This window comes from Saccostrea echinata, unplaced genomic scaffold, assembly GCF_033153115.1.
Source record: "Saccostrea echinata isolate AGI-Se365-2 ecotype Australia unplaced genomic scaffold, CSIRO_AGI_Sech_v1 ptg000047l, whole genome shotgun sequence".
NCBI classification, from domain to species: domain Eukaryota; kingdom Metazoa; phylum Mollusca; class Bivalvia; order Ostreida; family Ostreidae; genus Saccostrea; species Saccostrea echinata.
The window spans coordinates 10,548,517-10,573,906 of NW_026889796.1; the positions used below are offsets into that span (position 1 = coordinate 10,548,517).

At 32.0% G+C, this 25,390-nt stretch overlaps 1 protein-coding gene across 1 annotated transcript; it reads right to left on the reverse strand.

Annotated features, from left to right (window-relative positions):
• Positions 1-6,803: 6,803 nt before the first annotated feature.
• Positions 6,804-22,162, reverse strand: LOC133202577 (uncharacterized). The gene is made up of 17 exons (XM_061338414.1): positions 22,048-22,162; positions 20,449-20,600; positions 19,850-19,980; positions 19,389-19,524; positions 19,060-19,128; positions 18,769-18,887; positions 17,123-17,204; positions 16,752-16,919; positions 16,580-16,666; positions 16,372-16,466; positions 15,505-15,612; positions 14,862-14,922; positions 10,614-10,718; positions 10,288-10,352; positions 9,997-10,068; positions 8,869-9,038; positions 6,804-7,207 (listed from the first exon to the last, which is right to left on the reverse strand). The coding sequence occupies exons 1-17, from the start codon at positions 22,148-22,150 to the stop codon at positions 6,999-7,001; spliced, it is 1,932 nt and encodes a 643-aa protein (XP_061194398.1). The 5' UTR covers positions 22,151-22,162; the 3' UTR covers positions 6,804-6,998.
• Between the last annotated feature and the right edge of the window lie 3,228 nt (positions 22,163-25,390).

Sequence of the window (25,390 nt, forward strand, 5' to 3'; positions counted from 1 at the left end):
AAAAAATCTTTGCGGATAAAATGTAAAATAAGACATATATTTCAATACAATTTTGTTTAGAATTGCCTTGCCTCATATATAGATAATATAGAAACAATGAATGAATTATGGTTATACAATTACTCCATATATCCTGAAAACAGATTAAATGCAGAATATTTTCAATGAAAACAATTTGCACAATGTGTTATACATGTACATGTCTGCTTACACTATTGAATATTAAAGCTCTTTAGACAAAGTTGGTAAATTTGGTTTGATTTCTTTCTGAATTACGTTCTTTTACCACTCTATAAAGAAACATAGAAGATCCTGTCACACACACACACACACACACACACACACACACACACACACATATATATATATATATATATATATATATATATATATATATATATATATATATATATATATATATATATATATAACCTTAAAATGACATTGCAAACTTAAAGTTGTATGATTATTAGTCATGCAAAGTATTCTTACACCGCTTTGTGGTCTGCTTTAACTTTATCAAAAAATTCTTTCACAGAACCTTGGTGTTTTAAAGTTTCAAATTGACCTGTAATTATAAAATAGATAAAATATTAAAAAGAAGAGTACTTTAACACGATAATGTGTGTATTATTCTCAATACATTAAATATGCCACCTTCTTTTTTAATTGCATAAAAATCCTTTCCACTTCTTCACCCTGTGTTATGAACTTCTTCTGGGGATAAATCCAAAGATAAATGATGTCTTAGACATTCTTTGTAGAATTCTTCTCCTTTATCCCACCTACTTTACCCAACATTAGGTCTGATATTGTGAAAGTATACCTTGAAAATTGCATAAGGAAAGATGTCTATCTATATCTCCCACAAAATATAAATGATTTAACTATATTGTGATAATATTTTGAATAGAAATCACTTATTTTGTGGGTCAAATTTTCGTGTTTGAGGAAAAAAAAATGAGGTTGTGGCAGGGTTGGGATCAATTACTTTGAAATGTAATTAAATACTTTCGAATACATTGATAATTTTGTCAGTTACTTGCAATTACAATTAAATTGATTTTAACAAATGTAATTCATTACCCTCAATAACTTCGAGGAATGTAATTAAATACATATCAATTACTTCATTTTTATTTCCAAAAATTTTGACGAACAAATACATGAATATTTTGAAGCAGCGATATTATTAAATTTGACCTTTCTTATTGCCCTGGGCAGTGTGTTTATGCTGTACATTTAGTTATCGAATAAACATAAACTGGTATGCATTATGATAAAACACCTTTTTAATATGTAACTTGAAAAATAAAGTATTTGAACTGTAATTGAAATGACATTTTTGGAATGTATTTAAATACATTCAATTACTTGTAATTGAAAACAAACTCAATTACAAATACTTTCAATTACTTTGAAAAAATGTCTTTAAATACAGTAAATTACAATTACTTATTTCAATTACCCCAACCCTGGTTCGTGGGGATTTTACTTCAAGGTAAGTAGATCAATATTGTGATTTAACATTTCATAAGAGACATGAATTCATGGGTCTTTCCATAACTTAAAAATAACGAAGCTTAATCGCCCATGAAAATTAGTGACTTCTCTCAAATTAATTTGTGAACAGAAGTGCATACATCCGAACAAACAATTAAACAACACACATACACATGATATAACTTACGTCCTGAAAATATGTTTTTAAGCTCATGTATTTTGGAGAACTAATTTGATAATTGGTTTGACTTTTGTCGCAAGTCCTCTCTGACAAGGTAATTTCAGTTGCACATTTGCTTTTATAACACACAAAGCTTGTTCGAAAGTTGGCATTTTTAATATGTGGGTTTGGTGCCAGACTGTACGAGTATAATGTATTGAGAAACTCATTTTGACGTTACAATGCTATTTAGTGTGCCATGGTAACAAACGTGTTAGTTTTACAATTAAGTAACACTATTTCCATGTAATCGTTTATTTAGGGAATGGCACTTCACACATCAACAAAATAAATATTTTTACATAAGATAATGTGCTGATCTTGAATTTCTTGAATATAATTAAATATTGATAATGTCCGCGAACTTTTCGAACAGCCCTTGTATAATAAATTTGTAAAGACATTCCTTTACAATTTAGATCCTTCAGGAAAAATAAATGCACAAACTTGACATTGACTATTGTTAAAAATTGCACAAAATGCTGATTTATTGGGTTTGACATTTAAAGTTGAACAAGAAATTTTGATTTTGAGCATTGAGGAAGACGGGCAATTATCCCAGAAAAACGTTGGGAGCATATGAATGCGTGTAATGCTAATTTGGGTTAGAGATATAATAGAGTGTCCTTAAAAAGCAATTCTGATGCCCAAAGGAACTTTTGCTTTGACCTAAAGCAGGTGTAATCAAGATTAAAGACAACCATATCAATAATTGTACAAAGTGGGCCATGTTTGGTTACATTTAAAAAAAAAACCAACATTTTATAATTATTCACTGGGAAAGTTTTTTCTCTAATTTACAAACAAATGACATCGAACTAAAAGATGAAATGTATAAAATGTATGTACGTGTATTTCAAACTAGCTTTAGACTTATTAGCTTAAGTGATGTTTAATTTAAAAAAAAAATTCTTGAACCAAATGCAGACTGTAATATCAAATGTTTAGATACTCGTGTACCTGAGCTGAAGAGTTCGATATGTACCGAATCCTACTTTTTGGACTGTTCAGTGATTTAATGGTTTGTCAATTGATCCAGACACGGTCTGTAAATGGGAAAGTTTGTATCATCAACGCCTTCAAGAATGTTGTCAAACTGCCCTGGAACTTTATTCTACGATGAAATTCTCAAAATAATTAACTCTTTTAATAACAAGTAGTAAATAAACATATGTACAATTCATATCAATAGGCTGTCAGAATTAATGTCTGGTTTTAAAGGTTCTTATGTTTAAAATTAAAATGCAATATATAAAATAAATATATATTGATTCTTTTTGTCTTTACATACGACTGATACGTTATGTTAACTGTGCTTTTTTCTATTGCTATATCTAATCTTGTTATCATTATATAAATCTGATATGTTAAAAAAAGAATGGAGTACACAGTTTTTACGCTGAAAAAAATAAGACAACAAAAGTACGATAAAATTTCTTTTGTTTCTCCCATTGAAACCAAAAATTTCATATTCAATAATAAACAATTGCTGAAAATACTGTACATGTACATAAATTGGTGTATTCAAAATTTAGCGCAATGACTGGGTATGGAGTTGTTGGCGAAATTATGAATTAGCGCTGTACATGTCCTTGCCGTATATTGTATTTATTAATGATTTCTTAGCGGTATTCATGAATTAGCGCATCGTTGTCTGCGCCAAAGCCGCTAAAATATGAAGCCCGCTTTTTTAAGTACACATACAGTAAATCGTTATTTAATTTCGTCTTATTAATTGAAACAATAGTTTACAACTACACACAGTATAAAGTAGTAACCTGATTTATGTGAAACTATGTAAGCAGAATCTAGTAACTTGACACTTAAACGATTTGGCAAAGGACTCGCAACATAGTTATATGTCAGCTTGGCATTTATAGGTACACCCAAGGGGTGTCATTCCGCAAATTACAAAAACATTTATATTGGAAAAATATGACACTAGATAGAACACAATGACATCAAATTTTCATTATAATTTATTTACTTAATAGCTTTTGCAATCTGCTTATAAAAATAATAAAAAACCATATGTTGTCTTTACCATATTCTTCACAAGTTTTCTTGAAGAATTGATTATATCAATGTTAGAGCAATGTCAGTTCGAATTTTCACATAATGCATGTAATTACATATGCAAGGGTTGAAACAAAAGAAATGTCTCAACTGCTATAAATCTTAAATAATCAATCGTTATAAACAGAATTGACTTCCTAATACCCCTATCTATCTAATTGTTTGCCTGAACATTTCATTCGAATATATCTAATACTTTTTTAAAAACATTATGACAAACACAATGATTGGTTTTGTCTATCGCTGCATGATTAGAATGTTTCCATTCAAACGTCATTATGATGTAACTTTTCGGTACTCATTTTCAGTTCATCCACATAATTTTTTTTAACCTCCCACATGCTTCAGTTTTATAATCTTAATTGCCATAAACCGTTGTGTTTTGAGTTGTACTAGTATTAAAATCATTTAAACTTTGTTCAAATGTAATTTCATTTCTTTTTTTGCGTAAATCTTGTGTATCATCAGATTTAAAACGAGCTTCGAAGTGAATCGTCATAACGACTTCGGTACATTCATGCTTTGCCGCGATAGACGAGACACAGTGTTGAGTTTATTTTAACATTTCATAAAGTATTGCATATATCTGAATGAAAATTTAGGGCAAAAGTCCAAATAAATTGAGATAATAGTATACAAAGTTTTGATGAAAACTTTTCATTATTAAAGATTTTATTGTCTTTGTGATATTACTTTTAAATCAACCCTCGCATGTAAAAGTTGCAATCTACTTATCAAAAAATTTAACTAATTGAAAGATTTTATTTCTAGTATTATGATATTCTTGCTTAAAAATTCATTCATGTCATTAAAATGATACGAAATACTTCCTCTTCAAAAATTCTCAGTCTTGTTAAAAAAAAAAAAAAAACATTCGACGGTTGTTTTGCATAAGAACTTGAATTAAATATGCTATCATTATCCGTCCACAGAACGGATAATCGTAGGGTTTGAGATAATTGCTTATGAAAATGAGGTTTTAGATTTGAGAGTTAAAAAATGGCAAAATTAAACATGAAATATTATTCCATTAACGTTACGTTTCGAAAAATTGTTTGTGAAAATTACGTTTTAGATATGTAGTGTAAAAAAAAATAAGCGTGAAATACTATCATTTTTTAAAGTTTATATGCTTTAAGCAACACATCTTTCATACAGATTCTCATAGCAAGAAAAATGTTCTATACTATATAACATGTTACAACACTTTTAGCATTATATCTAAAAAATACTTTGGCATTCAAACTAGATTCAATTAATAAGATGTATCCCCCTCCCCCATACTCAACGTTCTAATTTGAATAGTGTATTTGACACTATAGCAAATGCAAAGCTTGGGTATTTAATATTACGAAAAGGCCTGCCATTTCTGAAAGTGATGTTCTTGTGCTTTCACAACGTTCGTAAAGCAACGGCATGTAGACACGTGCAGACTCGATCTGGAAAACAAACAATGGTGATCTTTTAGAAGCTCTGCTCCTTTCTTAACCGATATTACCATTTTAGAGATCATAAAATTAAAAAAAAATAACGTCATACTAGTTTGTTTCAAGTTGTTTCTACTCATGCTTTGGAAGTAATAAAACTTCATTGTTCAATGACGTTTTTCATAAAAGAGTTGTCAATTTTTTTCTGCTAACGACAAAATTTGAGGATGAAGACAGACTACAAGAACTTGCCACTATTTTGTTTACCTAGCAACCATATAATAAAAACCTAGCAATGCAGAGATCTGAACTGAAACTGAAAAAAAATTTAAACATCGTAAGAATTTCGAATTTATACAGAAGAGATGATCATTAGACAAAGAACCTATTATTTTTATAGTCATATTCTTTAATTTCTCTGTGTGAATGACCATCCAATCTTTAAATATTTGTAATCCTAACACAAATAATATTTTAATGTCACTATTCTTATGTGCCATTTTTTCTAATCATCTAAAAAAAAGATGCATCTTCTTCATTGCACAGGCGCAGATTTAATCTTCTAGATATGCTCTCCCTTATTCTTAAGAAGGGATCTGTTCCGATGTCACTACAATAGATGTTAGTTGAAGAATGGTTTGTGAAGTCAAGGCTACTCCCTTCTCATCTGGAGCTTCCAGTGCGAACAACAATCATGCTTTCACGAATATTTGCCATATCTATTTTCTTAATTTTTTTTATAAATAAGATCAAGTTAAATATCTTAAAGAATGAAACATTTCCGATTATTTGTGTATTAACATTTTAATACTAAAACAATAGATACTACAGTGTAAGCTGACCGCACTTCAACGAAGATCACAAAAATACCTGTTTTTCGAAAGAGCAAGATTCACTTTATCCATACAATGCCCATATCCCTGCCCATATACCATTAACTGGTAATATACCAAGACCCTAGGTCCCATTTCAAACATCAATAAAAGTACATGTAAACATTTAGTGCTTTCATTTTCTATAAAAAAAGTGTCCTCTGAGAGTCCAGGTATTAAAAACAGGCTTTGTGAAATTGCAACATTCTTCGATTTTGAAGAAAATAGATGTATTTGAGAACCTTTAGCAAAGAATTAAAATATGAGCCCACCACTCGATCCAAAAAATTAAACATGGATTATAATTTTCACAAACAATTCTTGAATCATATAATTGCACATTCTGGATCAGAGGTTGGGCTCAAAGCAAAATATTGAAAACAGCTTAATCTTTTGGCTATTTTAAAGAAATTTTCAGGATTAAAGGATAATGACGCATTTCATGACGTCATAATACATAGACTAGCTAGAAAAATACGTCATTTTGAATAAATATGCAGTCTCCAAGAGTCAAGTGAAATTTTAAAGTTTTGATTTTTAAAAAAAAAATCCACAAGGCCATAAAAGCCCATAAGTAAATCTTGTTCTCTCCTGGAATCAGATAGAATATTCTTTGATCACACAGTTTTACTTTTGCCAGAGCCTTCATCATGGCACTGGGAAGATTAAATATTCAATATCTAAAGAATGTAATAAAAAACAAAGCAGCTAAGACGTATCTATTCACTTCAAATCATTTAAAAACACAAAAAATATACATGTACATGTATTCGAATAAAGAAATGAATTTACATAATTGGATATTCAAATAAAAATAACGGGTATTTTATACACTGAAACCATCAATTGAAAAGTACAATAATACTTATGATATACATCACATACCTGATTCTATACTTTTTAATAGAAAATGATGATGTAAATAATCAGAAATATTTTAAAGTAAGAATTTATTCTGAATCCATCCGAAGTGCACTGATTTGTTGTTTCTCGTGCTTTTTCCTTTGTTTTTGCAATCCAATGATTGACATTCTTCTCTAGAATATGAAGAGGAAGGGCGCCTTCTTTCAAAACAGTGGAATGGAAATCTCTGATGTCAAATTTTGAACCTTCAAGGGAAAAGAGACATTGTGAACTTTGACAATGATGATATCTCGATCTGAGTGTAACTTTCGTGTTTTGATACAGGGAGTAGGGGTGCCAATAAGATTAATTTAGCAAAAGTCTTCAAGTATAATAATTTATAAAAATATATAGATAATCAAGGAGAAAATAGAGCAAAACATGGATGAGTATTTCAAGCTTACAGGAGGATGCAATGATGGCAGGGGCGGTTTCTTTTAATGTCAATCATGTCTCAAGAGGGTAGACATATATATATATATATATATATATATATATATATATATATATATATATATATATATATATATATATAGAGAGAGAGAGAGAGAGAGAGAGAGAGAGAGAGAGAGAGAGAGAGAGAGAGAGAGAGAGAGTAAATGAAATAGATGTTGGGACAATTTTGTTAAGTGCTAATTAATTGCATTTCATATATCCATAGCTCAAACAATATGTAAACATATAACATGTAGTCTACATTTTAGCACAAAAATGCACCTGGGACCCCTCAAATATCAGCTTCTTTTTCAAGATTTGGGCCTCATCCGCAACCATACTGCCAATCCCAGTTTCAAGCGAGCGTGATAAAACAAAATTCAGTAGATCATTGCATGCCCTAATGAAAGAAACACCGGGCCAATTTTAACAAAACCAGCCACAAAGCATCCTTGGAGAAAGAGAGATTCAGTTTCTTCACGATTGTGGATTATGTATGTACAAGCAAGTTAAAAAATACCCAAAAAAATGTGATTAAGATAACAGTAAATGTTTTCTTAAAATCTTAAGATTCAAATAATAATAAACAATTTTATTTTTAGACAAATGGTTAAAGTTCAAATTTATTTTTTTCATTTAATATGCCCTTTAAAATATACACAGAAACTTGTCTCATTCACTTATCAATTTTCAATCATAAATATACTGAAATGCAAAAGAAACGCAACATCCTAATTTTAGGGGAGAAATTATATACAGTATACAACTTTGTACTTAAAAAGTTAGGACATCTTCAACTTTGCCAAATCAGTGATTTAACGATTAAATGATTTCCATTCCATTACCGAAAGTTGGTTTTGAGCCCTCTTAACAGAAAAAAAAATGCATGTTTAATAAACAATTAACAATAATTAGGGGTTTCAAGGGTTTGTAGCTGTTAATCATAAGTATTGCACTAATATTCCGAAAAAAAAAATCCTTCTTACTTCCCGATGTGATGCCAATATTTCCTCAAATTGACTGAAAGCACGCATTTTTATTGCTCTTCCTGGAAATTCTCAAAATAAAGGTAAAGGGGAGTTGCAGATGCAAATATGCACTGCATAACGATTCATCAGGTTTAAAGATAACATTCAACGTTTAAATCAAATATCTGATGTTTGTAAATTTACTTTTTACCTTACTGTATTCATTTTTGAATATTATCTTTAAACCTTAGAGAGTAACATAACTCTTAAATCATTCCCCCTTCTGACCATTCAATTGCAGCTCGATCCCTACGATGCATTAGGTTTATCAATTTCTTGATCTGAGCGAAAGAAATATTCTTAAGCATCTTTACATGAGTGATGGCAGTGTTCTTAAAAATGAATCCTGTAAATCAACCAATCTGTTGGCAGTAACATATTTAAGGTGTCTCAAAATACCATACCTAATTCTTCTTTGGCTTTAGCGCGTAATTCTTTTATTTTCAGCTCGCCGATCTTGTATGTGCATGCTTGACCTGGCCATGTTATGTATCGATCAACTTCGACGTTTATCTTAGTCTCATCAAATGCTGTATAATTCAAAAGATATTGTATTGCCTCTTCTCTTGTCCAGCTACAAGGGGAAAAATGAAAGCAAATTTAACTAGGAAATCTTAATGCATATATAGAGATTTGTTTCACTATGAAGTATGTTTTTGTATTATATACTCGTGTATATGTATATATCTATATCATACATTTAATAGAAACAGGAATTATGCTATTCGAATATATTTACAATTGCAAATATTTTCTAAGATGAACTTATTCCAGAGAAAATATGTTCAATTCTGTATGAACTTATCACGAGGTCAGAGGTCATAGCGTGACCGATTCACAAGAGATAATATCTTGCCTACAAATTTCTGTCACAGAGAATTCTAATTTGTTAGCGATGACAAGGATAAAATAATTGAAACGTATGGATATTTGTTGTTCAATCAACAATTGTCAGTTAGATCTTCCTTCGGTGTGAATAATGATTTGAATGATATTATTAAAATCACGCTTACCTCTTTAACCCGATTTTCCTTTGAAGGTATGTAAACTGAAACTTATGATACCACCGCTTTTGACTTAACATATATGAAGAACTCATAAAATAGTAAGATTATTCTCAATAACGATCTTTGTTCTATCATTATAAGCACGTGATCAAATCTACTGAGAAGCCCTTAACCTTTAACCTTGTTTTTTATTTCTTAAGTAGATAGGACTCGCATGATCCATCAAGTACATTTATTAATGCTGTTTTTTTACAATGAAAATTATTAAGCTAAATTTCGATGACTTCAGTATGTTTCTGGTTTGAATCGCAATGGGATATTTATGTAAAAAGATTTTTGCGTAGCACAAATAACCACGTTCGAGGATTCGATAAATAATAATGTCCTACAGTGTATCGTAACTGTGTATTATTTTATCCAAGTTAACGATCGAGATATACAATCGTTATATCAAACCTTTATTTATTTAATTAAAATGTATCTCATTTTAAAACGAGATTACGAAAAGAACAAATATATACAAACTTGAAATTATGCAATCCCGTATCGACAACAAGGCGACAGGCTCTAAACATTTCCATTCCGTATCTTCCCAGACTGAAAATCAATCATTTTTCAGTTTAGGCTTGCCATGTAAACTCACAAACTCAAAGTATCCTAGTATATTAAATTATGGGGGACTGAATTGTAATAGTTCTACTGCAGATCTATGGGGTAGTTGAAAGGGTACTAGTAAATAAAGTGGGATCGAGAAAGAGAATGGAAAGGGTTAATAAAAAAGAGAGAGTGGTAATAATATTCACCATAATTGCTTACAGTTCATAATCTGTCTTGTACAACTGCATATCCTCACCCAAGGATTCAGCATACAATGCCCATCCCTGTGAGAAAAATTATCTAATTATGACAAAGACAAAAGGTTAATAGGAACACTGCCTCCTCTTACATTAATACAATAAAATTATTCCCACGAGATAAAGAATCATTGGACTGATATATAAAAAAAATCAGTATATATTATTCCAATGTAAAATAATCTTTAAGGTACTTACACTTAGTATATAAATAAAAGTCTGAATATACATGCCCAGCCAGTAAAATTTTAAGAACATTACAACACTAGATATCTTACAAGTGTGTACCTCTGTAAACGCGGAGTGTCGGGGGGGAATTGCTGGAGGCGAGTAGTAGTAACCACCCCTAAGTTTTCTGTATTTGGGTAGTTTAGCGGAAGATGCAATAGAAATCTAAAATTTAGGAAAAAAAATAATTATAAGCAGGCTTTTCTGATTGAAAATTTGTTGTTTTTATACTGTTTGAAAGTCTAAAAGTGAGTTATGGGAACTTAGAGAGAAAAGAATATTTGAAGACGTAGGAGACATTTAACTAGAGTATTTTAAAAAAATCCTTGTTTCGCATGCAATTGCCACATTTAATATATAAATAAACCATGATGGGGTCAGTTTCACTTTGCCAAGCTTCTTTCTGTCTGCCTGACACATCTTTTATCTTAAGAACTGTTAAAGACAGAGACTGAATATTTTGCTCATGTTTTGCTTGGATTGATTGATTGTATGTTGTTTTACTTCCTATTTGAGAATTTTTCACACATTTAGAGACGTCATCACATACCAGTGAAGGGTTTTGAATACGCGACACTCAGGGCTATTGAGCAGTGAATGTTCTTTAGTGACACGGGGCCTCCGTTTTTAAGGTCTCACCTGAATAATCCAAGAAATTCACTTCTAATGCTAGGATCGGTCACGGCAGCCTATTGGTAGGGCGTTCTCTTTGTCATCGGGAGGTGCGGGTTCTCGATCGCCGGACCGCGTGAAATCTAAGACGTTAACAAAGGTAGTGACTGTTCCTTCGTCAAGCGCCCGACATTGGAAGTGAAAGTCAAGGGTCTTTTCGATGAAACCTTAAAAATCTAGGGCACGTGTCACGATAGGCGATGGCACGAAAGAGAACGTTCACTGCTCAATGGCACTGAGTGCCGAGTATAGTTCTAAATTTGAATCTTCACCGGTATATGATGACGTCTCGAGTGAAAAATTCTTGAAATGGGACGCAAAACAACATAAGATCAATGAATCAATGAATTAATCATTCTGATGTCGGGCGCTTGCCGAAGAAATGTTCAATACCTATGCTTACGTCTTAGGTTTGACGTCCTTGGCCTCCCGATTTCAATGCGAACGCTCTACCACTAGGCTACCGTGACGGGTTGTTTTGGTTGGATCAATTTCTTTTCTATCAGACCTTTCTTTATAGTGCCGATATATAGCATATTTTTGACTTTTGAAAAAGTATGCGCTATTTAGCATGTGCACTGCGTGTGATATTCAGAAAAATATAGGCCTTACTCTCCACTTGATGTCGACTTTTGACCTATTTTAAAGAAAACTCTAATCCGTAAATTCAGCTTATGTCTACTGAATTCTGTGAGGCAGTGCTTAGATACTTAGCATATATACAATAAAACTAGACAAATTTCTGGCGCATCATTCAATATTTTCCTCTGTAAATAAAACATTTGCCTATAGAAACAAGTAAATCTAATATGCCTTCTTGCTCATTGCAGTTGAAGTTGCCGATATCTTGGTGTCAACACAACGTCGTAAAATTGTCTTCTTGTCGCAATCAAAGAGCTAAAGCCACGAACCATCATTTTTGGCCCTGTGTTTTTCACAAAAATAAACTAAGTTGAACAAACTATCTTCATTTGAAGCAAATCGTATATTGCTTATGATTATCAATACTCAATACTTAACTAGGAGCGAAGCATCGCTCAAAAATGTGTTCAAGGGATAGTAAAAGAATGTTCCTTCTATAAAATAATATTAACATAGGAACCAGGCGGAGTGAAAACTTTTCGAGACAGTCACACACATTATTTTTACTACATGGTATCTGTAAAATTCAATCAGTTAAATTCATACATGTAAAATTGCTTTTTCCGCCCTACGACGTTACGCTACAGAAAAATGACGTTCTACTAGCATTTTTCTTTTAAAACACCGTCATACTTCAAACTCTATTTTTCACGAAATATAATCGATATCGAAAAAAGAAAAAGGCAAAGAAAAGCTAAAAGACTACACTATCAACTGACAAAAACCCGTTAATTTTTTTTAGACAGGGCCATTTTTGATGGTTCGTGGCTCTTGCTCTTTACCGGAAGCCGATTGTTCACCATTTGTTGCACGATCTGAAGTTGCGGCTACCGAAGATGGCAATTGCGGCGGTGTCCCTTTCTCTCAAATGACTTAGAGCGATATGTCTTACAAGTCACCTAGTAGTCATTCAGTACTTTTGCATTCGTACCCAGTCCATCACACTTGCCACAGATTTACGGTACAACCATGCAATAGTCGTGTGGTGTCTATTGAATGCCGTGTTCACAAAAAATATACAGTATATGTGTTACTATAGTAATCTAGAACAGCATTTGTAACCAGAGGAAACATCAATTATTGAATTGTTTCACTTTTAACAAACCTCTACAAAGGAATACCATAAAGACACCACCGACTACCCTCCCAGACTTTTCTATGGTCAAATGCTGCATAATCGGTCACGCTTTTTCTGATTTTTTTTAAGAATGCAAACATTAAGAACGTAAGCACAATAAAGAAAATGGAAATTTATCTTTCTAAATAATGTGAGCACAATTTCCATGCATTTCTAAGGAATTGTTACGCTTCAGTTAATATTGGGTCCATTTTTTTTAGTTTGGGCATAAACATACTTACTTTTAACAATAGTAACATATTTATACACCGGATACGTCTTAAACTTAAACAAGTATTGAAAAGGTGAACATTTATTTTCTATGATGGGCGTTAGCAATTTTTCTAAGTATATGTATTGTATAATGCATTGCTATGGGTTTCCCTAGAAGGTGTATGCCAAATTTGAGTGTGTCGCACATAATGCTTCTTAAATGCTTGTCTGACATTTGTAATCTAAACACTTATTAAAGCTGCAGCCTATATTATCCAGAAATATATTTTGTTATTTTTTCGGAATATTTTATGACCTCATACCGCTTTTTTAAAAAAAGCTTTATTATATACCTCTACCACCCAAACTAAAATTTTTAAAGTACATGTACATTCTGCTATTAATTTAAAAATAAGCCGGGATCAATACATCAACTTGGGTTCGTAATTCAAGCAAAGTTGAGGATTGACTTTAGAAGTGAAGACGAATTCAGTATAGCTTCAGTTTAGCTTCGAGGGCCGAGGAAACATTTCCATTTGATTTTCGCATTTAACAATATAAATAAATACTATTAGAGCTCATTCTCTCTATTCGAGGATATTTTTTTTCTTTGTAATAACTATAATGCTAATATGACAATAAAAAATGAGCATACTTTAGCTCTATTCATTCATGTCTTTATTTATGCTATAGCGACACATGCTTTTATTGAAACACTCTACAGTTATTTATTTGCATACTAAAATTATAGATTATTCCTTTGACTGCAAAGAAAATTTTTTAAAAAAATCTCTGGTTAGTAAGACTGTATTAGAATAATATATTTAAAAAAATGTGACAATCAAATTGATATATGATTCTGCAACACTTCAAGCTAAAATGAATATTTAATTAAAATAATAATTCATTAAATTATATGCGTTCAATTCAACAATATCTAAGAGTCTTCTTCTGTACTACAATTGTCAACCGACGACTTATCTTGAATTATAAATCCGAGTCAATATACAGATCCTCCTTTATTTTCATACGATTAAGCAAATACATTTAAATTTTAGTTAATGTGATGAATGTATATCAATTAGTTAGAAAGCACAGTTTCATGAGATCATAAAAATACAGTATATATGATAGCTATAAATGCCCCACCTCTCAAAATCTAAAAGATATATTTATTAACAGTTAGTTGTGTTCTTGATGGTAAACAGATGTAGAAATCAATTGGATAGAAACATAGCTATTTTTCTTTTTCAAACTGTCTTACAACAAGCAGTGTACATCAGACTTATTTTCACCGTTCAGAGAATTAAATGCGAGTGGCATAAACAAACTATTTTGAAAAGCAGCTCAAAGGCAAGTTCGAGATCATAAGGTCAGTAGCCCTGCTATTTAGCAAAAGCCATTGTACCAAGCAATGCATGAGCAAAATATCATATCCTTACCTCTTACAGTTCTCAAGATATACGGTATAACAGACGGACAGAGAGGGTATAACAGACGGACAGAGAGACAGACAGACAGATAGAAAGACGGAGAGACAGAGAGAAAGACGGATAGACAGATGCCATGCCAAATGATCCCAATGTGTCGTTCTGCTATGCAGGCGACTCAAAAACATCTATACATGGAAGAAAAAAAAATCCTTGTTTGACAATTCCTGTCACCTGCAAATGATGACCTGGATTAGCTTCATGGAGAGCCAAAGCCATAAAATCAATTGTTGGTCTGTAAAGAGAAAATTATTAAAATTTTTAAAAATATGAGTAGTTCATACATTTCATAGTTACTTTTTTCCTTGTCTCACAATTTTTAGGTCATACAGCTACAATTGTAATACGACAGATCGAAAATGCTAAATACTAAAAGTTGTTGAATCTCAAAACAATCGAAGTAGGAGGTTGCGGTTCGTACATAAACAAGATGCATATAAATTATGATACTAGGGATGTCTATGGCAGGCCCTGTCTCTCTAATATTCAGAGATATCTCTCTCGCTTAAAGAGATATCTCTCTAGCTTAAAAAGATATCTAAGTAAAAGAGTTACATCTCTTGTAAAAAGAGATATCTTTCTTGTGAAAAGAGATATCTCTCTTGTAAAAAGAGATATCTTTCTAGGTTATAAAGATATCTCTCATAGTCAAAGAGATATCTCTCTAAGCTAAAGAGATATCTCTATAAGCTAAAGAGATATCTCTCTAAGCTAAAGAGATATCTCTTATTCAAAGAAATTGAAAGAATTTTTTTTTCTCGAATAAAATTAGAAGGGCTTGCCATAAATGTCAGTATTTCGGCTTGAAGAATCTTACAATTTAGTGGGATGATGAACATTGACTTGAAACACTCCTGGCCGGGATCCATCTGAAGGCCCTGCAAAATACTGTCCAAAAATTCCATCAACTGGGTTTGGTTTCACACTGTAAAGCAAAAAGTCAACGTTCTAGGAATTATACATGTATGTATGCAACACACTTCGGGAAATTCATACCAAAACAAATTTTGTATAGCAATGCTACAATGCAAATCATACATTTAAAACCAAATGAATTAATGCATTTTAGGCTAAGATCATTAAATTTTATGTCGTTGATAAGTTATGAGTTTAAAGTTTTAAACTTTCTTTTACTTTCCTCAATATAACCATTTTAATTTTTTTTTTACAAGGGAAACCTGTATTTTCAATGTTAAATTATCAGCCCAGTTTGAAAAAAAATGTTGAAGGTAAACATAAGTTAATATGAGGACAAGAAATAATGTCATCGTCTAGTGTGATACTGTGGAATCAATAAAATTCGTGGGGCCAGTTTTCGTGGATTGCTTGAAATTTACAGGTTCGTGGGGACGTAATTTCATTTACTCTCTTATATCTACAAAAGGAAATATGACTTTGTAATCATAGTTTATTAATTCCTGGAGGATGTTAATTCGTGGATGAGTGGTACTCACGAATTCCTTGAAAATTGAGCCACCACGAAATCTAATGATTGCACAGTAGCCAAAAGTTGAACTATGTAGGAATCATGGCAATACAAAGTCTGCATGTATTTCACTGAAATCTCCTAAAACGAATTACATATGTATATGTGAAAAGTAGAACAATTTTGATAAGAAAAATTTGCATTCAACAAAACTTGAACATAATCTTCAAAAACAGCATCTGCATTAAGGATATTTACACTAATGGTAAGTCTGGAAGATTTTTAAACAAAGTTGGTAATTTTGGTTTGATTTCTTTTTGAATTGCGTTCTTGTACCATTCAATAACTTCATCCTGAAACGAACAATGAAAAATTGTCAATAAACTCTCTCTCTCTCTCTCTCTCTCTCTCTCTGTATGAAGTATCGACACGGTTAATTTTGATAATAATGGCAAAGTATTCTTACCCCGCTTTGTAAAAAGAACCGGGGATCTGCTTTTACTTTATCAAAAAAATCTTTCACAGAGCCTTGGTGGTTAAGTTTCATCATGACCTGTAAAATATTAAAAATGTTTAAAGAAAGTAAAAGTCATTTGATATGATGTCTACTTCATTATCAATATATTAAATGCACCTACCTTTTTCATTTCCATATAAATTCTTTCCACCTCTCTTAATCCTATGTTATGTACTTCTTCAGGTGATAAATCCAATGAAATGTACCATCTTAGACATTCTTTGTAGAATTCTCTCCCTTTATCCCAGCTACTTACCCCAACATTAGTTCTGAGATTATGAAAGTACACCTTGAAATGGAGGAAAAGAAAGCTATCTACTCATAATATCCAATGAAATGGGAAACAGAAAGAGTGCTTTTTTTAAAAAAGATATTTTTCACAAGATATACAGGTTCTCATACAAGAAAAAAAACTTAAAAGACGAAATTTACAAACACAGATACAAATAAACAGACATACAGGCAATCATGGAGACTCTTGCTATAACTTACATCTTGAAGAAATGTCTTTAAACTGTGATATTTTTGGATAATTAACTTGATTGCTGGCTTAACTCTTTGTCGCAACTTCTTCCTGTAATCGAAAAATATTCATAAATATTTCAAATGAAAATCAGTACGGAAAGATTAAAGAGTTCACAGGACTACTTCGTCGAAAAAAGTGTATGAACAAATTGAATATTGACTGTGGTTTACATTACATAAGGGACTGATTTTATATGCATTGAATTTAGGGCTGAACGAAATATTTTGTTTAGGGTATTAGAGAGAGGATTCGTATATTCAGATGTTTTTGTTTGGGGTATTAGAGGAGATTTGCATTTTAAGTTGTACGTCATTGCAAAACTAAGAGGATATGTACCTGTGTGCATGTAATGCCTATTTGAGAAAGTTGCCTAAAACACAACAAAAATGCAATTAAATTACTAAAAGAAACTATCGAAAAGCGTAAAATACATTTGCTTTTGTCATGGCCATAGGAACCCGAGTTAGGTGGGGAAGGGGGGGGGGTAAGTGGGGTGGGGGTGGGGGGGTGGGGGCTTGCCCCTCTCGCCAATAATTTTGCTGATATATAGTATACTATAGAAAACAAAAGTACTGTCACATATTTTCGTGGAGTCAAATTTTTGTGCTTTGAGGAAAAAATATTGGTTCGTGGGGACTTGATTTCGAGAAAGAAGAAGTGTTGACTTGTTATATGCACAAAATTTACATTTCGTAGAGGACATGAATGCATGGGCCCCTTCATACCATCGTAGAGGACATGAGTTCATGGGTTCCCCATATACCATGAAAACATTTTGTAGAGGACATGAATTCATGGGTCCCTTCATATCATGAAAACATTTCGTAGAGGACATGAATGCATGGGTCCCTTCATACCATCGTAAAGGATATGAATTCAAGGGTCCCTGCATACCTTGAAAACATTTCGTAGAGGACATGAGCTCATGGGTCCTTACATACCATGAAAACATTTCGTAGAGGACATGAATTCATGGGTCCCTTCATACCATGAATATATTTCGTAGAGGACATGAATGCATGGGCCCCTTCATACCATGTAAACAACATTAAAAAATTAGTGATTTCACAGTACTTACTTTATGAATCCCCCCTTAATAATTACATCAGATGACCTTTTTTTTGCTTTTGTAGGAATTTTTGCTTAGTGGTGCTCACGCAAACTGAAAATGGTATTTCCTCCCTCCCCCGAACTGAAATTGCTTTCTACGGGCCTGTGTGTTGTAAATCAGGCGTTAACAGGTTAAAAGAAGACCAAATCAACTTACCTTATTTGCATTTTCTATCATAATCAAAGCAGTAGTTTAATTATGAAACATGTTCTATTATTTCTTTTTCATGTGCAGAATAAATGGGGAATAATCAATTTTACAAAGGTGGTAATCTTTTGCATATATTACATAATTCTTAACATGTTTTTTCTTGATAAACTTAAAGATTTATTATATAACATTCAAATTCTGGCAACAAACTAAAAGATGAAGCATGGGCATGTGCATGAGAAAATGTGTCAACTCCATTACTTTATTTCTTGTCTAATTAAAGTGACGATTTAAATATTTTAGGATTCTCGAGCACTTAAACTGAAAGATTCGTATTTTATTAAATCTTACTTTCTGGACTCTTGTATCGTTGTATGGTTTGTCAATTGATCCAAAAAAGGTTCGTACAAAGGAAAAGTTGTAACATTTACGCCTTCAAGAATGGCATCTATCTGACCTGGAACTCTGTTCTAGGATGAAAAAATGAACAATTCTAAGTCATTAACTCTTTCTACAAACACGAAAGGTAATATTCTACAATTTTCTAAATATTCTGTCAACATAATTTGCTCATCTTTATGATTCTTATGTAACAACAAAAAGATGATCAAGTGATTAATAAAATACACAGTCTCTACTTACCACTGATACATTATGATACGTGTGCTTCTTTTCTATTGCTGTCTCAAATCTTGATATCATTTCATCAATCTGACATGGGAAAAATGACAGTATTATACACTATTTTTACACTGACTCAATATAGTAAGCCAAAGCTAGAAAGGTAAAATGTGAAATTGTTTATATTCTGTTATATTCTGTTTACCTGCTTTGTGGTCGCCCGCGTAGCGCAGTGGTTAGAGCATTTGCGCTAGAGTAAGGAATTGATACTTACGTCGCGGGTTCGATTCCAATGTGTGAAAAATTCTCGAAGGGACATTAAACAAAAAAAAAAAAATAAATAAATAAACCTGCTTTGGGAACAGCTGTAGTCGTCTGATGTAGTTTTCATAGTCACCTATCGTATCGAATGGCGTTATTTTCGGCAGATCAGATGGATCAACTTGTGGACCTTCTAGGAAATTTACTGGATTCAAAGAGCTGTATCTATGCAATGCATAAATTATGCTACATGTAAATAAATGATTAATTCTGCATCAAATATGAAGTTCAGAAACTTAATCGCATGTATCATTTTAAAATTACTTTCATGAGATAATTGTTTTTCTTAGCTCTGAGTATACTTTAATTTGAAATCAAAGGTAATCATTCGTAACATGTCAGCCATGTTCAAAATACATGTATTTCTTTTACGTCTGTGATTAAAGTGATATGAAATAATAAAACGTTGAACGGTACATTTCCTTGCCTACTTCTGATACTTCTTATAATGTACAGAGGAATTTAGAAAAAACCATAAAAATATACATACTCTCGCCAGTCATATCCTTGGACAACTGTCATTAATGTATCATTGAACACATCAAAATCTATCTGTTGTTTCGGTGATAGTTTGTTGTAATCAATGCTCTTCAAACGATTTAGAAGGTCTAAACATTTGTTCTAAAATAAATCATATTTTAGCAAATAAAGCTCATTTTTAATTTTCCTGTGTAACTGTTTAATATTCAGATCTAAAATCCTCAAATGCATTAAATTAGGATTCATTGTATACAAAATATAATAGTTTAACATACTTATGTATGATCAATTTTTAGGGGATCAAATTTCGTAGTTTTGACAAAAGATACAATTTTTTGATATGAAAATTGGTGGACAGCTACTTCGGCTTATTCTATCATTAGTGAAAGTTGATATTCTTTGGTCACTTAATTTCGAAGTCTTGATCAACCATGAAAACAGCAAAAATTGGTGTTCAACGAAATATGATGAAGCTACAGTATGCTTTATAATTAGCAAGCCATCAAAAAATCAAATGTAGAAAGTTTATAATTTATTACGTTATTTACAATGATTTTTCCAGATGGCATTAGATTGAAAAAAAATATGAGCATTGTGCATGATTCATACAAAATTTTCTTCGAGTCCCGATGATGCCAAATTTCCCAGTCTGTCGTTGAATTTGTATATACCAATATTCGTAGAATACTCGGGAGAACTCTGTAATCTCCATTCTGCATACTCTCTCTGCAGGGAATCAAGGTCTGATGACAAACACTCAGCTGTCAAAAGTCAAATAGCACTCTACTTTTACTTGACTTAGGGGTCACTGTAAGACAGCATGTACATATTTTTTTCTGGAACTTAAAACGTATGTTCACGATATGCCAACACACTCCATCATTTTCAGACAATGTCGATCTAGGGTATCGCTTCACCTAATCAACATATTCGGTAAAAACCTGATGTCGTATATAGAACCATGCCAACAGTTTTGGGAGACTGAAGTTATTATACTACACCACGCAATTTTTTTGGCAGAATACATCATAGACGTCTCATCGTATTAAATGATGCAAGAGTACACCCAAGCGGAGCATTCGTGTTCAGCAAATTACGATTACAGTGGAAAAAATAACAAGACAGATACAAAAAACCTGAAATCACAGTTTTAGTATCATTTATTTACTTATTTTTCAGTTATTTTCTGATTTTTAACCATGAAAAGCCATTTTCTTTTTAATATATTCTTTATCAGTTCTCTGACTTCTCTTTCATATTAAAATTAAAGGAAATTAGATAAAATACTGCAAAAACATCTTTTACTGGTTCTAATGATGTCTTATAATCTCATGCTAATATTTCATCATTTTCTTTCTATCTATTCTTTGCATAATAGCCCTTTTTGATTATGATTGAATAATTCTAGATTTCTGATTTTTTTTGGCTATTCAAAGATTTTTTTTCAGATAAGTTGTCATCTTTGTGCTTATAATCCCTCCAACTTTCAAAACTGATGCTACGCACCGGACTTCAGCAAATGCATACAAGAAAGATGACATTTTTGCTTAAAGGGTTTGTGTCATTAAATAATTGAATCATATAATAAAACATTAATTGCTTTTTTCAATCAATGCGATGATTTAGCCACCTTCAAAGTACAATATTCACCTCGTCCTTCGGGTGCGGTTAATATTGTACTCCTTAGGTAGGTAAATCATCGTATTGACCTTAAAACCAGCAATAATTATGTAGTGTTTAGCATAATGGTAACCTGGAACTGATTATGATCCATGTAAAGCTTCACGATTTTTCCTGTATTTATGTATGCTATGAAAATGAATGATTGACTTGTATACAATGAAAAAAACCCACAAACGATAGAAAGATTTGAGAATCATTGATTGAATTGACTAAAATCATCAGCACTAATTGATTGTTGATCCAAAAATTTAGCCATAGTTGGAGACTTGATAAAGTGTAACTACTAGATAAAATATTTTCATGCCTTGGAAAATAACTCAAACGCGAAATAGCTTAAGGATGATCAATTTTATTTCATTAAGTAATATACATGTAAATAATTACTTCATATTAAAATTTATGCTATGCCTGGCTTGAAATTATAGGAATGTACTGTAAAAGAATATAACAATATAACCAGAAGGTTATTTTCTCAATTTACCGTAAAAATTACATAATATGAATTCCTTTTTGCGAACAACCTACCTTCTGTCATCAGTAATACCGTTAAAACCAGCACAGATTTCCAATACATCTCCATTTTTACCACAAATAATGTATCACACACACAGAACATAGGATGCTGCATTCACAGATTGTTTTGTAAGCTACCACTGATAGAACGATGTTGATTATGCAGTACAATTTGTTGCATCATGCATACTCATATTTGGGAGGGTATATAATCCTGAAGAGTCATTTTCATAATATTCTGTGAAAACCAAAGACTGTCCTTAGGAAAAAAAAAAGATTTGAAAAAAACTATGCAGGTACAGAAATGAAGATTCATATACTTGATAGTTTCATTACCTTTATAAATGTAAGGAGTACTTCTATCATCTAGGAGGAACTTTTTACATTTAAAAATCAACTAAAGCTGTCGTTTCATCTAAATGGATTACGACCAGAAGGCTAGTCATGTATGACAGATATAACAGAATTAAAACAAATATTACCCCTGAATGAAAAAAAATGGTGACACTTTACACTAAAAATTAATACGCTGCAATTTAGTCTTGATTTTTTTCTGTGAATCAACATGAAATGCTATGCTTTGTGGGGTCAGTGATAAAACATCTGTAACATTGATATTTGTATGTAATTTTAACCAAAATGTAACATAAGTTCTACATAGAATTCGCAATAGTATTTCCATGTTGTCTAATAAAATACACAATTTAAAGATGTATTTCTTAGGCTGTATTTCTTAGCTAAAAACATTTCATCAATTTTAAATTCATTTTCATAATGTGTTAAACATTGATAGCAACCGTCTAAAATGTTCGAAAATTGCAACTTCTGTTTAATTCAAACACTTTGGTGAAGAAAACCTGTCGACACCAAAAAATGGTGTCTTAAACGCCATATTGTACAACATTCTGCCTTTTTTAAAAATTGACTGTTAGAATAACAAACACAGAGTAAATTGATGACTGGTAATTAAATTAAAATGCTAGTTTCATAATTTACAAGTTTAACTTGTGCGAACCTGAAAACTGACAAGTGACCTACAATATGCATCAATGATATCCAAAACATTTCTTTTTCATCCACTTATTTACAGTCCCTGAAACGTTCTACTTTCCCACTTGAACGGTGAGCGAACGCTGAACGAACGGTGAACGAACGGTGAACGAACGCAGAGCGAACGGTGAGTGAACGACGTGTGAACGCTGAACGCAACTTGGTGAACGATGTGTGAACGCTGAACGGTGAGCGAACGCAGAACGCGAACGGAGCGCAAACGGAACGCAAAGTGAACGGTGAACGCAAGATGAACGATATATTCGGAATGCCTCTGATCTTTTCCTTGCATTGAAACGAAACTATTTTATTGTTTTATAATGTCAGGTGCCAAAAAAAAAAATCAATAATAAATAAGTGAATCAATAAATGAATGAATAAATAAGTCAATAAAATAAATTCTCCAAAATTGTCCTGAGAAAGACGATGCATGCACATTAAGTTTTTAATCACACGATTTTTATCGCATTAAAACATTGCAATTGTTGTCGAACGCTGAAGTATAAGAGATATTTTTTTTAGTTGGAAAATAAAAATGTTCTTATTTTTTCTTATTTTGTTCTTATTTGATAACAAATCAGAGATATTTGATAACAAATCAGAGAAAACTTCTGACTAATAGAATAAATTAAAGTGGTTGTAACATCCATTCATATATCTCCGTGTTAAGGCGATTTCGTGTAAAGTAATAAAAAAAATTAATTACAAAGGTCAGTGGACGTTTTGCATTTATATGCTCGTATTTTAAATTTTTAATACAATAATATATTATATGTCATTTCTATTTTTCATGATGATTTATTCAGGCCCGTAGGAAGCAAATTCGGTTTGGGGGGGGGGGGGGGGGTGCACAGCCATACATTTTCAGTTGATAGTTGAGGACTACCAAAAATTTCCTGACAAGCAAAAAAAAAAAAAAAAAAAAAAAAAAAAAAAAAAAAAAGAGAAAAAAAAAAAGAAAAGGTCATCAGACTTTTTATTGCGGGGGGCACAAGCATATAGTATCTATGTTCAGCATAGTCATCTATATATCGGCAAAATTATTGGGGAAGGGGGGCACAGCCCTCCTAGCCCCCCCCCCACCCCCCGGTTCCTACGGCCATGTTTATTGAGCAGCATTTATCTGTAGATGGCCGTGATTATACTCGGACAAGATAATACAAAGGTACATATTGATATTATTTGTTATAAATTCAATTTTCAGAACTTGATATTCAAGTAATGTGCTGTTATAGTTTTTATTCAACAGACAAATGAGAGAGAGAGAGATTCCGTTTTAGCCCCCCCCCCCCCCCCCATTTCAGGCTTCACTAAATGTTTGTACCTATATCAAACAAAAACTCTGAAATTTTTTTCTAAATATATCAGACAGTGAAAGTAACTTTTTTTTTTTTATCAACAAATCATATCCATTTGTTTGACAGTCATACTCGTTTTTATTTTCCCGCTTCAAGTTAACACGAAGTCCACGTGCTTGTCCTGTCAATCAAAATCATTCGACACTGTGCAGGTGTGAAAGTTTCGTCACATCGAAGACGAAGTGCGAGTATTTCCAACAAGCTATAACATTTATTTTTATCATTTCTAGATTTGATTCCAACATTTGAATAATAATTGAATGAAATACATTGGGCATTAGCACTTGAATTTGAAACATACTCTCTGCCAATTCCAAATACCACCGCTGACACGTGTACATTTTGAACTACTATTGTTTTGTGACTTTTTTAGATGCATGTTTGTTTTGAGACTGAAATTTTTGTTCTAAAAGAGACCTTAATTTTTTTTTAAAATGATAATTAAAATATTCTGGAAATACAATACTGACTAAGTAACCGATTTAGGGGGAAAAGGGGGGGGGGGAGTATTAATCATATCGAATGGCAAACATATAAAGTTACGGTGAAGAAAGATTTTTTTTCTCTATAACTATAGACTTTACATATTACAGTAGGGAAAATTCTGTAGTACATAACATTTTAAATAAATATTTCCTTTAACCACACTATCAATTTAATTCGCTCCAAAGATAATAAATTAACACGATATCCGCAGTACTATGTATAACTCTCAGAACTAGTTCTATCATATTTTCTGTAGTAATTGAAAAAAAACGTGTTAGAAATAAATATTTTCGTAATTTTGCAGCGTAATTATTTGACTTGGATAATTATATCTCCATTCACGATTTGTCGTCTTTAACAAAACAACGAAATGTTGCAGTGCTTGAAGTATTTGCACATTGCCCTAAGTTAAATATTTCAGCATAGTTCTACATAGGTACAGAATGTGCTTATAACAACAT

Excerpts from the sequence above, each read along its gene's own strand:
- LOC133202577 (XM_061338414.1), bottom strand. The coding sequence starts at position 22,150 with ATGCAGCATCCTATGTTCTGTGTGTGTGATACATTATTTGTGGTAAAA. Across the intron at positions 16,467-16,579 it reads GGTTCTTTTTACAAAGCGGG|GATGAAGTTATTGAATGGTA; the intron begins GTAAGAATACTT and ends TGTTCGTTTCAG. Across the intron at positions 9,039-9,996 it reads ACGGGATTGCATAATTTCAA|CTGGACAAGAGAAGAGGCAA; the intron begins GTTTGTATATAT and ends TTCCCCTTGTAG.